Source organism: Thermothielavioides terrestris, chromosome 3 (genome assembly GCF_000226115.1).
Source record: "Thermothielavioides terrestris NRRL 8126 chromosome 3, complete sequence".
Classification (NCBI taxonomy): domain Eukaryota; kingdom Fungi; phylum Ascomycota; class Sordariomycetes; order Sordariales; family Chaetomiaceae; genus Thermothielavioides; species Thermothielavioides terrestris.
This window is the reverse complement of record NC_016459.1, coordinates 2,542,467-2,557,364: the sequence shown is the minus strand read 5'-3', so window position 1 is coordinate 2,557,364 and position 14,898 is coordinate 2,542,467. Positions and strand designations below refer to the sequence as shown.

Genomic DNA, 14,898 nt, shown 5'->3' with positions numbered 1-14,898 from the left:
GGAAACGCAGCATTCCAAAGCTCTTTTCACACGACGCAAGCGCTTACACAGGACACAGGACACAGCAGCGACGGCACCCAGTCAACCACACAAAGGGACAACCAGGGCCAGCCCAGAACAATGGGTCTATCTCGCCCGCTTCTCAGATGTGCCCAGGTCCCTGCCAGGCCATTGGGCCTCAGTTGACGCGGCCGTGGCGGCCGCCGAAACCCCGTCATCTCGGCATGCAAGAAAGAGCAGGAAGCACTCGCCTGCCGCCCTTCAACCAAAGGAATAGGAAATAAGAAGAAAAGGAGCCGCGCAGCCGGAAAAGCACACCATGTCACCTCCCCCCCTTGGCGGTCGGGGAAGCAGGGGAAGAACGCTGGCCGTTCGTCGTCGTGTGACGCGTCGGTGGCCGGACGCGCCCTGGAAGACGGCGGAACCTGAAAGAGCTTGCTTGTATAGGTAGGTGGTCACGGTGACCGAACGGCGGCACCCCCCGATGGAGGAGGAGTCAGGCATCGTGCCGCTTCATTTGCGGCGCCTTTTTCTTCTCTTCTGCTGCTGTGCTTATCCTTTCCCTTTCTTGCTTTCTCTCTGTGCCACGGTCATTCTCTCGTCCTCCCATTATCCTCCTCCTATTCTTGGTTGTCCGCTTCGTTGTCGCTTTGTCTCGGCTGTGGGATTGTGTTGTTCTCCTTTAGTCCAAGTCCAACGCACAGCCTTGTGATTCCGGCACCTGCCAAAGAAGCAGCGCCAACTGGTTATTGTCCTTATTGTTCCGCTCGCTGACTCAACTGCTCTCTATTACTTGACTCTCATCTCTGCTGGGCAGGCCCTTCGCAGCCATCCGGAAATTCTTCGAATTTTTTTCCTCTCTTTCTACTAGTACCAGCACTCACTATACCGATATACATCTGCATCCAGCACCAGCACCAGCATCACCGCTCCCTGACAGGCACAGGCAGAGAGGCGCGATGCGTACCACGACCCTAATATACCACGCCCTGTCGCTCGTCGCTGCCGTCAAGGCCGGTCCCTTGAGAAGACGTCTGCAGCCGTGGGCGCCGGCAGCCAATGTCCCGCGACAGGCTTCCTCCCAGACCGCCAGCAGCAATGGCCAGGCCACGCTGACCGTGTTGTCCACCGGTCCGCAGCTGTCCTCGATAGCGACAGCGACAACGACGGCCGCAACGACTGCGGCCACTGCCGGTGTTGTCTCGTCGACAGGACCGGAGCAGAGCTCCGAGTCTGAATGCCCGACAGACACCGACTCCCTACCCCCTTCGACGCTTGCTACGTCGACGGTTCTGGCGAGCTCTGCGTCATCCGGCGCGGTGAGCTCAGTTCCCACCAGCTCGCCAAGCTCGATATTTACAACTGCAGAGACCGCGGGCACTGCCAGCTCCACCACTTCGGTGCTCGCTGGTCTTGCAAGCACAGCCCCGGTCAGCGAAGCCAGCTCGTCGCCAGCCAGCTCGTCGCCAGCCAGCTCTGTGACAGCTGCTTCAGCTGCCGGCCTATCGAGTCTATCAGGATCGCTTGGCAGCACCCTCACGCTTCCTCTTGTAAAGACGGCCACCTCCCAGACATCGCTTGCATCGGCATCGAACCCCCCGTCGACTGCTCTGAGCACCCCAAGCGGTTTGTCTTCAGCCGCTCCAAGCACGCATGTCTCGTCATCTCCCACGGGGTCGGTGCCAAGTACCGCCAGCGCACCCAGTGCATCTTCGGCCGCCGGCCCTGCTACGGGATCCAGCGCACTGGGGTCGTCAGTTCCCCTCTCCAGCACGCTAGGCTCAGCCGCATCTACCGAAACGTCAGCCCCTACCGGTTTATCGTCCACCCACACCGGCACCTCTTCCACCCCGCCCACCGTCACGGGTACACCCAACTCCGGGGTGCCGACCATCATCTCCAGTATTCCCCCCGCGACTTCCACCGTGTCCCCGGACGTGTACCAGAGCAACCTGCAGATAGCACGCGGGTACAACAATGTTTTCGCCACCCTGACCGAGCAGTCAGCCTGCGAGGTCGGCCAAGCGGCGTGCGTTGCTGGAGGTCTGGGCCTGTGTCCCAGCGGCCAGAGCTTCAAGGTCATCCCTTGCCCAGACCCTGGCGCCGCCTGCTTTGCGCTGCCAATGAACACGACCGAGGGCGTGCTTGTGGGCTGCGCCAATATTGTCGAGGCGAAGCGGATTCTGGGGTCCGTCCCAGATGCAATGATACCGACCTCATCGCTGGGGGCCTCATCGACTGCCCCGTCCACAACGTCGCCTGCTTCATCCACCGACCCCGCGTCCTCCGTGCCCGGCGGCGCTTCTTCAAAGTCAGCCGCTTCGACAGCAGCCAGCTCAACAGACAACAGCCGTATCACCAGCACTACTACGGTCACGGTAGTGGCCGGCACGGGAACCGTCACCGTGACGGCTAACCCGGACGCCGCCGGCCCAACCTCTTCAGAGACGTCCACCTCCCCCTCGGAGTCCATACCGTCCTCCGCGAGCCTCCTGACAGACCCCATCACCCGCACCGCCACGGTATCCTTGTCCACCGGCCTCGGCACCATCACGCTGACCATCAACCCGAACCCGACCGACGACCCCGCCGCGACGGCCACAACGGCGTCCGAGTCTCACCCCGCCGTGTCCGTCCCTCTATCCGTCGGCGTGCCGGCTTCGTCCGTCGCCTTCTCCCTCCCCAGCACCATCGTCTTCACCACCATTGCCCAGCCCACGACGACATCGTCGACGTCCTCGAGCCCCAGGCTGGTCGTCATCCCCATCACCGACGACCCCACCACCACCACGACGGCGGCGGCGGCGGCGACGGCGACGACCCAGCCGACCCGCACCGGCGCGGGGACGTCAGCGGGCGCGGCGAACGGCGCGGCTGTCACCAGCAGCAGCAGCAGCGCCGCGGTGACCGTGACGGTGACGAAGATGCAGACGCAGCTGGTCACGGTGACGGAGACGCAGCGGGAGACGGTCACGGCTACCACGACGGCGACGGTGACGGCGAAGAGTGTCGTGGTGCAGGTTTGATTTTTTTTTTTTTTTCTCACGTTCTGTTTTCGTTCATTTTCTTTCTTTCCAGGCTCTAAAGCGAGAGTAAACGGGGTTAAGGAGGAGGAGGAGTTGTCTAATTGTCCTGTCTTTTTTCGCCCGCGATGCATTCCCGCCGGCGGCGTCCCGGAGGATTTGGTGTTGAACAGACCGCCAATTTGGGTTTATAAACGGCGATGGCAAGACGTTGCTTTGCATTCAGTACGGCGAATCAGTCCTTACAGGAGTTAATATATAGCTAGGAATATAAGGGTATTACCATTACTTGGTCATCATGAACGAACTGTGCATGTACAAGGAATCGTTGTTCACGAGGTGTCTATGAAACCGAACTTATTTCACCACATCGCCCTCAAATGCGTGCAAATATCTATTGGATGTACAGATACTCCGAAAGCTGCAGCCAGCAAAAGTACCGTCAAGCATGCAATTGTCCAGCCAGATAGAGAGATAGATACCTAGCTGCGTGTATCCGTCCCAGCCACACAGCAAGCCATGCAACGCCCAGCCCAATGCAACCGCAACCGTCCTCCCCATGCCAAGTGACCATACCATGCAATGCAATGCCCGCCAACCCCATCCAGCCATCATCATGAATTCATGATCATTTACCAGCCCCACAGTCACCGCGCCATCACCCCTACACATACATCCATTATAGCAAGGACGAGAGCTGTGTGATGAAGGGGATAAAATCGACCCATCGCGAGGCAGCGCAAACCAATTGAAGATCCCGACAGCTCATCTCACCGCCGCCGCCTCCACCGCCCGCCCTGCCCCTGCCCGCCCTTGGCCCCCGAGTTGCGCAGCTTGAGCCGCCTGAAATTGGCGTGGGCCGTCGCCTTGACCTTGCGCGCCGCGCGCTTGACAATGCCCGGGCCGGAGCCGGCGGCTTCGGATGGCTGCTTTTTGTTGCTGTTGTTGTTGCTCTTGTCGCTGGGTCCGGTCTGCTGCTTGGGTCTTGTCACTAATGTTGTTGCCTGGTCTCCCTTGCTTCGGTACTGTCGTCGTTGCCGTTCTTCGTGCTCGGATTCAGAGCCGGAGAAGTCGGGGTCTGAAAGTGAGGCGGAGTCGGGGTCGGAGAGGCGCAGGTCGTCGTCGGCTGTTTCGTCTGTTGCTGTTGTCGGCAGGGGTGCGGGTTTGGACGCGTTGAATTGTGTTTCCGGGACGAACTCGTCCTCGTCCTCGTCTTCCTCTTCCTCTCCGGTAGCTTGCGCCGGCCGCTTCGTCCGCGTCGGGCGCATGTTGACCAGTCGCGTGGTGCGTTTCGGGCCGCGCTTCTTGAACTTACGCAGCGGCGGCTCCTGCGTGGGGTTGTTGTCACCGTCGACCCCGTCGGCGAGTGCCTCGTCATCAAAACCGGAGAGCAAGGCCACCGGCTGCTTCTCCAGGATATCGCTTTCTCTGGGCGCACCTCCAAGGTGACGCTGGCTGTCAGCCACCTCGACGGCCTCTTGAACTGCTTCCTTCCTCCCAATTACTCTCTCCGTCCTTCCAATTCCCGTCTCCCTCTCCATCTCCCGCAGGACCTCCTCCTCGTCGTTAAACGCCTCCTCCTCCATCTTGCGCAGTCCCGCCACGACGCTGCTCAGGCTCCTGCCCAGCCCGACCAGCTTACGCGGCAGCCGCAGCGGCCCAACGCTCTTCCACGAGTCTTCACCGTCACCGGCCTCATCCTCGCCGGCGGCGTTCTTGTCTGCGCCGTGCTCATCCACGCGTGAAAGGCCCGCGACGGTGGCTGTGTAGCCGACGGTCCGGCGGCGGAGAAAGGAGGGCGTGCTGCTCGTCGGGGTGAAGCCCAGCTTGGTCTCTGAGGAGACGCGGGTCGTGGTGGGGGTTTTGAACGCGGCGTTGGCGTTTCCTTTGTCGCGGCGTTCCTGGAGCGGCGTTGCGGTTGCTTGTGCTGCCGCTCCTGACTTGGGAAAGAGGAGCTGGGCAGTACGCTTGGTTCGCGGGGTGGAGGCAAAGCGGGCGGTGGTGGGTGTGACTGCTGCTGCAAGTGTTGGTGGGAGAGGGTCGGCGGTGCTGCGGCGTTTGCTTGGTGTCGCGGCAGAGGCGGAGGGAGTGGTGGCAGCTACGGCGGCGGCGAGGCCATCGGGGATGGTCGCGGACCTGGAGGGTGTGCCGGCGAGGAGGTCAAAGAGCCCGAGGACGCGGCCGTCTTTCTGCGGCGTCGGGCTGATGGAGGTTGGCACTGCTGCGACAGGAGTGGACGCTGTGCGGTCCAGGGACGGGGTGAGTGCGGGAGCAGCAGTGATGGCCGAGGTAGTCCCAGTATGCGCTGGCCGGGGTCTCTTGGAGGGGGTCCGCGGATGCGCATGTGCCTCTGCCTGTGCCTCAGGGTGCGCCCGTTTGCGCGACTGCTCGAGTCTGCGGCTGTTTCCGTGCGTGCTTCCGCGGGAGATTTCGGTTGAACCCGGTGGCGGCATCTCTATCTTGCCCGCGAGTATGTCCCGCAGCCTGTTGTATTGTTTGTATTTCTGGGCTGCGGTCGGTCCTCGGTCCCGCCGAGCAGTCAGCACCAGGCCTCTACCCCTACTGTCAGGCAAACGAATTAGCGCGGGCGACACGCACCGATGTCTGGGTTCTGCTTGATGTCGCCGCGGGCCGGCTTTGCCCCGCCGTGTGCAGCGGCCCAGTCGCTCTCCCACCGTTTGAGCTCGGCCCGCAGCTGGAGCGATTGCCTCTCATAGGCCGCCCTGGCCTGGTCGTCCATCGTTCTATGGGGCATGGAGCGTATGCGAGGGTGTATGCAGTATTGACAAAGATAGAGGATGGTTCTGCTCCCCAACAAAAGAGGGAAAGTGCTCAGAACTTTGCAAAGGTAGTGCTTGCGAGAGGCAGCTGCACACTAAGACGGGTCGTGCAGAACATTCATCACCTACCTAGACGCGTTAAGACGCGGTTGTGCGGTCAGTGAACGCTAACTATAGTTACTAGCGCTAGCTAGCGTGTCACATGCTTGGCATCAGCAGGGGTATTTAAAGTGGCAGTTGCGCCAACCCCTGCAGGCTGTGCTGGGATCAACGGCCAAATATCCCGTCGTTCTTCGGTTGCCCCGCCAAACCCGCCACCACCACCACCTTGTCCCAAGTATCACCTTTGAGAGCAGCACAGTTTCCCAGGCCCATGCTTCGCCTGCTCCACGCCACAGTCCAGACAACTCATGGACACAGGAGCGAGATCCGACGATACCGACGACGCCAACGATATCCATGCCCAGGTCCTCCGGACCACTCTTGGCGAGATAGAGACGTCGCAACGTGAATCCGAAGACGGCACGGCCGACTCCCGCGACTGCTGCGTGATCTGCCTCGACTCCATCTCGGATGCTTGCGCAGCGCTGCCCTGCGGCCACGCGCATTTCGACTTTCTCTGCCTTCTGAGCTGGCTGCAGCAGCACCCCAACTGCCCGCTATGCAAGGCGAACGTCTACAAAGTCCGCTATGCCGACGCCCAGCAAGCCGAGGCCATCTACCGCGTCCCCAATGCTGCGCGGCCACGCGGCGGCATGCGGGATGAGCGCACCGGTGACGCGCGGAGACAAAGCCCATTGGACTCTGCCTTCAGAAGAAGGTTTACATCGCAGAATGGACTCCTCCGGGAAACGGGCTCGCGCCGCCCGCGGACGCCTCCCTCGCCAAACGAGGCCCTCGAACGCCGTCGTTACGTCTACCGCCACCAGCTATATTCTCTCCGTAAGTCGCTTGCCATTTCCGCTTTGCCCGACATGATTGGCATTAACAGTCACCTCCTTTGCAGACATCGGTTCCAACCGTACCTCGCAGTATCGCCCGCCACCGACCCCCGTCCAATTCTCCTCCACTCCGCACCTGGTCTCGCGCGCCCGCATGTGGATCCGCCGCGAGCTGCAAGTCTTTCCCTTCCTCTGCAGCCCCGATCCCGATCCCATCCCCACCGGCCTCAGCATAGAAGAAGCAAGGCACCGCCAGCGGCTGCGCAACAACGCCGAGTTCCTGCTCGAGTACATCATCGCCATCCTCAAGACCGTCGACCTGCAGGACAGCGCTGGCCAGGCCGAGGCCATGCTGGCCGATTTCCTCGGCCGCGACAACGTCCGCCTGTTCCTGCACGAGCTGCGCAGCTGGCTGCGGAGCCCCGCGCCGACGCTGGCCGCGTGGGATCGCGAGGTGCAGTATCCCTGCCGTCCCGAGCCCGTGGCTGCGGCCTATCCCGAGGACGAATCCTGGTCTGCTCGCAGAAGCAGCAGCAGAAGCAGAATAGTGATGGCGTCTACTGGTGACGATGTCGAGGGTCGGGTTGGAGGCTCGGGCATGTCATGGCGAGATCGGGGCGGCGATCATTGGCGGGCTGAGACTGGCCAGCGGTTGAGGAAGAGGAAAGTAAGGGACGGTGATGGAGTAGCCAAAGGCCGGGTGAGCCGGACAAGGGGAAGAGGCGATGTTGGAATGTAAGATGGGTGTTTTTCTTTGGCTGGTTTTGAGACCTTCGCACCAGTTGCGAACTCATGTTGTATAGAAACTGTGATACCCGGCTAGACATGGAGCCAAAATTCTATTCATTCTACCTCTGGACATATCATGCCGAACGTCCTAACCCTCCCAGATCTATCATCAGTCAAAACAACACAGACACGAAACGCAGTTGTCCGACGCCGCAAGGTATCTCGTGCAGGGTAGCCGTTGAGCATTAATGATCAAACAGACAACCGCCAGCGAGTCCCGCGGCCCCTTGCTCCAAACACGGGAAGACCACCATGACGGCCTAGCAGCTAAATCCCAAGGAAAAGTTACTCAAACAAACTAGCAGCGAGGTACACTGCCCTCATGCCTGCTTGCCTACGACTCGTTTGGCAAATCATTCAACGCTGCCTCTCCCCTAGTGTACATACCTGCCACTTAGGACCTACTATAGCGCTCGCAGCAATGTCCAAAGTTGTGACATAGGTAGCAGCCCCTTTTTGATCCTCGCACCCCCGACTCCAGCAGCAGCAGCAGCAGAAGCAGCAGCAGCAGGAGCAGCGCTGTCCCACTTGCTTGCTGGCTAGGCCGTCCTACATCCCGCAGCCAGCAGCAAGCAGAGCATAGCCACGTTGAACTTGCCTCACCTAGCCCAAGGAGAGGTAGGTGGAAGGAAGCAGGCGCAGAAGAAGACGCAGGTGCAGATAGACGCATGCTCAAGAAATGACACAAGCGGAAAGCGCCTAATGGCTGGACGGGGAAGACGAGGAAAAGGGAAAAAATGAAAGGCTGTACCCCCTCCTTTATTTCCCAGGATAACCCGACTTGGTCAGATCGCTGGATTACTGCATTACAGCCATCAGTGCAGCCAGGACTGTGGCCAGGACTGTGGCCAGGATCGTGACCAGGACTGTGACCAGGACCGTGACCAGGACCGACCAGAACCAGGACCAGGACCAGGACCACGACCCAGACGGGAACACGAACAAGCACGGCCAGGAGAGCACAACCAAGACCCAACCCAGGCGCGAGGGAAGTGGGCAACCAACGACTCTGTATTCTCGCCCCTCCTCGCTTCCCACCCACCCGGCTATTGACCCCTATCTCTCCCCTTATCTTCACCCCTCCTCCTCTGCTGCGACTGCACACCTTACCCCTTGTCTCTGTCTTCTCTCTCTTCAACACAAAGTTTACAAGGACCGATAATAACAAGGAAACCAGAAAAAGCAAGTGGGAAAGCCAAAAACACATGATGGTTGAGGTGTTTACGGCGGTGGTGGTGGGGCGGTAGGGGATGGTGATGGTGATAGGTGGTGATGAGTGGATAATTACATGCCCTCGAAGTCACCGCCGAGATCGTCCTCGTCCAGATCGCCCTCCTGGATCTCCTTGGCCATCTCGCGCTCGCGCTCGCGGGCTTCCTGGGCATTCTTCAGCTCGAGGCGGTGCTGGTTCATGGGGAACCTCATGGCCTAGGCATCGGGAAAAAAACATCCGCATTAGTAACTTGTTCTTACACACACAAACGCACATCTAGAAAGGATGGTAATATTAGAAGCGAAGAAATGGAGAGCAAAGCATACCTTCACGCTCTCGTCGTGTAGCGCCAGGCACGCGCGGATGCGGTCGTGGAAGGCCTCGCCCGGCTCGCGCGTGGCGTAGACGTCGCCGACCTCCTTGCTCTTCATGAAGCCCCGCTCGCGGTCGAGCGTCGCCTCGATGACGCCGTCGCGGATCGCCTTAGCCACAATGTACTCGGCGCTCTCCTCGGAGCCCAGGTGGAGGCGGATGCAGATGTCGCGCAGCGAGATGCGGCTGTAGCTCAAGCTCATCATGCGGATGCCCGTCTTGATGACGTTCTGCCGCAGGCGCAGGATCAGCGTGTACGTGCCGTCGCGCCGGAACGTGTCGGCGTGGTCGGCGATGATGCCCTCGAAGTCCTCCAGGTTGCCGACCCGCACCGCCTGCACGAGCAGGAAGTAGGGCCGCAGGGCCGTCTCCATGTTCGGCTGCCGGAACGTGGCCCGGTCCGGAATGTCGCCCATGAGCAGCTCCACCACCAGCAGAAGCTTCGTCGCCGTCTGGCTGAAGCCGAGGGCGCAGGCGCTCGAGGGCGCTTTCCGCGTCGCGGCCGTCAGGTGCTCGTGGGCTTCGGTGTAGCGGAGCTGGATGGCTCGGGTGCGGCCGAGGTAGTAGAGGAACCGGGCGACCTGGTTATTGGCGGCATTCTCGGGGAATTGTGTGTGCGACACAAGCAGGTCGGCTTGAGAGATGTGCGACGTGAGGAGATAATTCCGGAGCAGGAGGACGATGACCGAGGCTTGTGTGTCGACGTCCTTGCGCAGCACGGCGGTACGAAGGGCGGCGAGGAGGGTCGGCCGGATCGACACGATGGGCGACAGCGGGGACGGCGGGAGGGGGGCAATCTGTTCAGCAAATAACGAGTAGTAGAAGTAGACCTTGGCAGAAAGGCTGTCGAGCGTGCGGCGGTTGAGCGACCGGATCCGCTCGGCCAGGTATTGCGAGAATTCCAGACCTTGCTGGTGCCGCTTGCTGTCGTGGAGCAGGACCTGCGTCAGGATACCGAGGAAGACGTCGACCTCGGGGATGACCTCCTTCACCTCCTTCCTCGCGCCGTTCTTAGCGGCTGCCGCCTTCGGCTCGCTGTCGATCTCCATCTCCGGGCCGGGCTGGCGGCCCAGCGACACGTCTGGCCGGCCAATCGCCAGGAGCATCCGCTTCGCAACGTCGGCGCTCGCCGACGACGAGGCGTACGTCTCGGAGATGGCTTGGGCGAGGATATCGGGCGTCAGGCGTCTCCGGATCGATGAGATGGACCGCAGCGCGCGGAGCGAGAACCGCGCGTCAAACTGCGCGACGGCACGATCTAGGAGCGCAAAGTTGCTCTTAATATCTGGCTCGCGGGGGTCTTGGTCAGTCTTCGGCATCCACGTGTGGCAGATAGGCAGAGGCGCCACGAACCGTTGATGGTCTGCACGACGGGGTCGACCTTGACCTCGCCCTCGGCGGCCTTCTCCGCGTCATCCATGAGGACGTCGCCGTCGGCGTCGTTTGGCGGAGGCGCCGACGACTGCTTCGATGACTTCGCGGGCGGAACCACCACCGTCATCTCGTCGTCGCCCTCTTTTTTGCTAGCCTTCTTCGCCTTGGACTTCAGGTCCTTCTCTGTGATGTCTTTCCCTCCCCGGTAACCACCGTTCTCCACGGGTTCTTTATCGGGCGTCTTGCCGGGCATGTCGGAAACTGTCGACGAGCAAGATGGTAGTAAATCGCGGCCCGGCGGTGCGAGATGGCCGGAGGTGATGGACGGGCACGGATGGATGGCGCGGGGGACGATGGCGAAGCGCGCGCAGCGGCTCGTTGGCTCGGGTCAGACCTGATTGGGTTTGTTTGTCGAAGATGCACGCGCTTCAAAGGACGACCGCGGCAAGGGGAAACCGGGAGCGGGAAAATGTTTGGAATGACTATGCGGCGACCTGCAGACAGCAGGCCAAATCACTATACTGGGGTGGAGGAAGGGATTGTTGTGCTTGGGCTTGTGATGCAGGAATGGGGAAGGTTCGAAAAGCTCGAGGACGGCCGGAGATTGAGAGGGCAGTTGCCAAACGTGACACGAGCCCCAGGGTCAGAGCTGGGCAAATGTACCCAGCGCGGGTTGGGTACCTAAGAGGTGCAGCATAAACCGCTGGGCGGATGAGGTACCAGGAAGGGCGGGGTACCAGAGCAGCAGCACTGCCCTCCGATTTCAGCGCTGCAGTTCCGGGTTTAGGCGCTGTGGGCGACGGAAGGAATGCGGCTCGCCCCACTGGACCCACTTGGGCTGGCGAGATGCTTTGTGACGTTGTCGATTTGCTGCCTGTTGGGTCCCAGCTTGGCTGTTCCAGTTCTCGGCTTTTTGTTGAGGGACGCAACCTAGTACAGATACCTTACACGGGACTGTGGGATGAGGGTCCGAGTAAAGAAACGGCAGCCATCTCACATCACGGTCTTGAGAAGAGCAGACCTCCAGTAATGCAATGCTTCTACATTCCTAGCATCGCAGCAACCTCCAGAGAACTGCTGAGATCAAAGTAAACCTTTGCCCCCCCGCACCGGCGTAGCGTCTCAGCGCTCCGGGTACAGTCGCTCGCCGGCAGTCGCCTGGGTGAAAATGAATGACCGACTGGCAGAGGCAGATAAGACGTTCCCTTGCTTTTTATTCGCGCCAACTGACTGATTAGGCTTGTGACCGCCCGCTTGGGCCGCGCCCAGAACTTATAACTGATACACACTGAGAATCCACACAAGCACTGACGGTGTATTCCGGAGGACTGGAAGCGAGTGCCTGATACCTTCTACAACGACGGCGATTCCAGATGCAGGGGCTCACTCACCCATCTCATGAATGTTGGCGCCGACTCGAATAAAGGTGCCGTCCATAGAGGGTGATAGCTACCGCTTCATGAAACAAGCCCTTTTGTTTCCATCAAGGCGCGCAAAGACAGCAGTAATAAAGACAGCCCAAAGTGACGGTCCTATCCCGTGTTCCTGATCCCGAGGACAGCATAGCTGACTCTGTGTTCCGCGGCCTAAACTCCCCTTCCCACAATTGCCAGTCCATCCCATCCCACCTTCCCCCGAACACAGAACAGAAGAACGAAGAAGAAACACAAGACTCTCCTTTGCGCCTACCACATCGTAGACCCCGTACCGTAGACGCCATGTAGGAAAGTACAATCTGGGCTGAAAACGCCACTGCCATGAATATCAGAAAGAAAAATCAGTTATCTCCCTTGCCGGGGACGACCTTGGCGGCCTGGACGGCGCTCATCTTCTTGATCCACGAGCTGTTCGGCTGGACCTTGCGCACGGTCCGCAGCTCCTCGCTCGAGTAGCCGGGGATGCGGATGTTGTACGTGCGCTCCAGGACGAGCTGGATGTCGCGGATCTCCAGGACCTTCGAGCCGCGCTCCTTGGCGTTGCGGCAGGCCTGGTGAAGCACGCTGTCGACAAACGAGTCGGCCATGTTAAGGACGGACTGGAGTTGTGTGTGTCAGTAAGGAGCTAAACTAGGAGGAGCGACAGTGACAGGAAATCAGCGAAGTCGCCATCTCGTTCACTCACCTCTTCCACTTCGGGAGTCAACAGATTGCCCTCTTGGCCTTCGGCCGTTCCGCCGCACACCTGGCGGACCAGCTCATCCAGCTTCTTCTTGTTGAGGATGCGCTCGCCCTCGCCCTCGAGCTGGTACGCGGGAAGCTTGGGCAAGGCGGGCTGGTTCATAACACCGCCGCCAATGCCGCCGCCACCGCTGTAGGTCGGGCGGCCGGGGCCAATCCCGCCAATGTTCGGAGCCGGGGTGGGCATTTGGGTAGCCTTCTCGTGGAGTACCTTCGGAATTGGCAGCTTCGACTGCAGGTTGTGCGCGGTTGGCTGCGGCTGTTGCGGCGGGTGCGCGTGAGGGTGTCCCTGCTGCTGCTGCGCTGGGCCGACGGCGCCTAGAACACTGTTTCCGGGGCCAGCAGTGGGCGCGGCAGGAATTGCGCCTGGCCGGGGCTGCGATGCCAGGTTGACGGCCGCGGCGTGGGTGAGGGGGCGGATGTTCGCGTTGAGACCGGTCGGAGTGGCCGACTGCGGCGTCTGAAGGCGTGCTGAGTTCTGCTGGGTCGGCGTGCCTGCCGAGGGCATTCCACCGGCGGCAGCCGTCGCGATAGCCGTATTCAGAGGCGCAGGTAGAGGTTGCGTGCCGGGCTCGATCTTAACGGGCGCGGGCTGTTGCGCAGCAGGCTGCGATTGCTGGGGCTGAGACTGCGGGCCGGCAGGTTGCGCCGGAGGTGCTTGCGTGACGGGCGACTGTAGCGCTTGTGCTGGCGTTGCGGGAGCCTGCGCATGCGCTCCTTGTTGCGCTGAAAGGGAATTCGCCGCACCAGGAACGCGGGCGGCTGCCAGCACCTGTTGTTGTTTGGCAGCCTCGATGGCGGCATTGACGGCGGCCGAGGAGTTCTGCAGCGAATTCGCAGGAGCGGCGGCCGGCGCTCCACTGCTGTTTCCGCCCTGCGCGCCGGCGGTCTGCGGACGGGCCTGCGCCTGGTTGCCCGCATTGGCAGTAGCCGCACCCCCGTTCTGGCCAGGCCTCTGGTTGCCGCCGCCAACAGCATACTGCTTCCTGACGCTGTTCGCAAAGGTGATGGCGTCCGTGTGTTGTTTCTGCAACTGCGCCTTCCTGTCCTCCAGCTTCTTCCTCTCCTCCGGGGCCAGCGACTGATTCTCCTGCAACGTCTGGTCGATCGACTTGATCATGTTTCGAGCGTTGTCCATCGAATACAAGGCCTTAGCATACTTCTGCCGGACTTCCTCGATCCATTTCGCCTTGTCGGCTACGCCGGGCGGCGCCTGGAACTGCATCTCGTTCACGTGGCTGATGATGTGGGCAGGCAACTGTCTCGCCTGGCCAGCGGCGGGACCAGGGTTCGGCGCGGCCTGCGCCCCCGGTGCGGACGCTTGCGGAGGAGCGTTCGACATGTTCCCGGATGGGCCCGTGGCCACTGGGGGTTGTTGGGCGAGAGGCGCAGAGGGACCTTGTCCGGGTTGCTGAGGAGACTGCTGCTGTTGGTTCTGCTGCTGCTGCTGGTTCTGCTGCTGTTGCTGCTGTTGCTGCTGTTGCTGCTGCTGCTGCTGCTGCTGCAGTTGCTGGCGACGCTGATGAAGCTTGGCCAGCAGTATCTTGCCAAACTCGCCGATCTTTCTCTTCGCCTCGTTCTGTTCAGGGGACCCAGGCGCGGCAGTATCGTGCACCTTCCACAGCGCGGCGAGCCCCTTTTCGTACTTCAGTTTCTCGTCTTCGGCAAGGAACGTGATGTTTCGCATCATTTCAGGCCGATACAGAGGGGCGGCCTGCTGTCGATTCGGCGCCCCGGCGGCTTGGGCATTTGGAGCGTTCGGGCGTCCCGACGGGCCTTGGCCCGGAGCTGGATTCATCTTGCGGCTTCAGGTTGAGTCACAGAGAAAGAAATGTTCACAGCGGCCCAACGCAGCGGAAGAGGAAGAAAGGAAGGAGGCGCCTGTGCGAGGCAGTGGGGCGAGGGACGTTGCGGGATGATGGTGGATGACGTGAAGTCGACGAGGGGCGAGGGGAAAGGGCGAGGGGAAGTAGTTCAGTGGCTGACGGCCTCTCGCGGTTCACGTTAAGGGTTCCGCCGAGATTGAGTGCGTGTCTGGGCTCTTGATGGCGGCAACGACAAAGCCGCACGGCGGAACCCACGGTACCTATGGAGGGGAGGTGGGGTGTCCGGGAAACAGGTCGGCTGGGCGTGGTTGTGTGAGGTCAAGAGGTGAACAGTTTCCCGGAACGTCGCTTGGACAGGGGGAAGCTGCAAGGCCGAGCGCGTCTGGCCAAGCACGTTGTGGCG

General features: G+C 61.0%; 5 protein-coding genes across 5 annotated transcripts; 2 read left to right on the top strand and 3 right to left on the bottom strand.

The window, feature by feature from the left end:
• Positions 1 to 959: 959 nt before the first annotated feature.
• On the top strand, positions 960 to 3,026 carry THITE_2129788 (uncharacterized protein; the record flags this gene model as incomplete). The annotated part of the gene is made up of 3 exons (XM_003654269.1): positions 960 to 1,204; positions 1,249 to 1,866; positions 1,904 to 3,026. 3 exons carry the CDS (start codon positions 960 to 962, stop codon positions 3,024 to 3,026), a joined length of 1,986 nt encoding a protein of 661 aa, XP_003654317.1.
• Positions 3,027 to 3,710: 684 nt separating this feature from the next.
• Positions 3,711 to 5,621, bottom strand: THITE_2117218 (uncharacterized protein). The gene has a single exon (XM_003654268.1). The coding sequence runs from the start codon at positions 5,474 to 5,476 to the stop codon at positions 3,794 to 3,796; it is 1,683 nt and encodes a 560-aa protein (XP_003654316.1). The 5' UTR covers positions 5,477 to 5,621; the 3' UTR covers positions 3,711 to 3,793.
• Positions 5,622 to 6,076: 455 nt separating this feature from the next.
• On the top strand, positions 6,077 to 7,737 carry THITE_2117217 (uncharacterized protein). The gene is made up of 2 exons (XM_003654267.1): positions 6,077 to 6,745; positions 6,810 to 7,737. The coding sequence occupies exons 1-2, from the start codon at positions 6,214 to 6,216 to the stop codon at positions 7,481 to 7,483; spliced, it is 1,206 nt and encodes a 401-aa protein (XP_003654315.1). The 5' UTR covers positions 6,077 to 6,213; the 3' UTR covers positions 7,484 to 7,737.
• A 779-nt stretch (positions 7,738 to 8,516) lies between these two features.
• Positions 8,517 to 10,859, bottom strand: THITE_2117215 (uncharacterized protein). Its single transcript, XM_003654266.1, has 3 exons — positions 10,472 to 10,859; positions 9,073 to 10,403; positions 8,517 to 8,961 (listed from the first exon to the last, which is right to left on the bottom strand). Exons 1-3 carry the CDS (start codon positions 10,743 to 10,745, stop codon positions 8,818 to 8,820), a joined length of 1,749 nt encoding a protein of 582 aa, XP_003654314.1. The 5' UTR covers positions 10,746 to 10,859; the 3' UTR covers positions 8,517 to 8,817.
• A 647-nt stretch (positions 10,860 to 11,506) lies between these two features.
• Positions 11,507 to 14,570, bottom strand: THITE_2117214 (uncharacterized protein). Its single transcript, XM_003654265.1, has 2 exons — positions 12,614 to 14,570; positions 11,507 to 12,527 (listed from the first exon to the last, which is right to left on the bottom strand). Exons 1-2 carry the CDS (start codon positions 14,357 to 14,359, stop codon positions 12,270 to 12,272), a joined length of 2,004 nt encoding a protein of 667 aa, XP_003654313.1. The 5' UTR covers positions 14,360 to 14,570; the 3' UTR covers positions 11,507 to 12,269.
• Positions 14,571 to 14,898: the final 328 nt, after the last annotated feature.

What these genes read in the sequence shown, in the direction of transcription:
- THITE_2117218 (XM_003654268.1), bottom strand. Translation starts at nt 5,476, where the DNA reads ATGCCGCCACCGGGTTCAACCGAAATCTCCCGCGGAAGCACGCACGGA.
- THITE_2117217 (XM_003654267.1), top strand. Translation starts at nt 6,214, where the DNA reads ATGGACACAGGAGCGAGATCCGACGATACCGACGACGCCAACGATATC. An exon ending in CCACCAGCTATATTCTCTCC is followed by an intron (nt 6,746 to 6,809) that starts GTAAGTCGCTTG and finishes CCTCCTTTGCAG; the next exon opens with ACATCGGTTCCAACCGTACC.
- THITE_2117215 (XM_003654266.1), bottom strand. Translation starts at nt 10,745, where the DNA reads ATGCCCGGCAAGACGCCCGATAAAGAACCCGTGGAGAACGGTGGTTAC. An exon ending in CGTCGTGCAGACCATCAACG is followed by an intron (nt 10,404 to 10,471) that starts GTTCGTGGCGCC and finishes CCCGCGAGCCAG; the next exon opens with ATATTAAGAGCAACTTTGCG. An exon ending in TACACGACGAGAGCGTGAAG is followed by an intron (nt 8,962 to 9,072) that starts GTATGCTTTGCT and finishes CCCGATGCCTAG; the next exon opens with GCCATGAGGTTCCCCATGAA.
- THITE_2117214 (XM_003654265.1), bottom strand. Translation starts at nt 14,359, where the DNA reads ATGATGCGAAACATCACGTTCCTTGCCGAAGACGAGAAACTGAAGTAC. An exon ending in TGACTCCCGAAGTGGAAGAG is followed by an intron (nt 12,528 to 12,613) that starts GTGAGTGAACGA and finishes ACACAACTCCAG; the next exon opens with TCCGTCCTTAACATGGCCGA.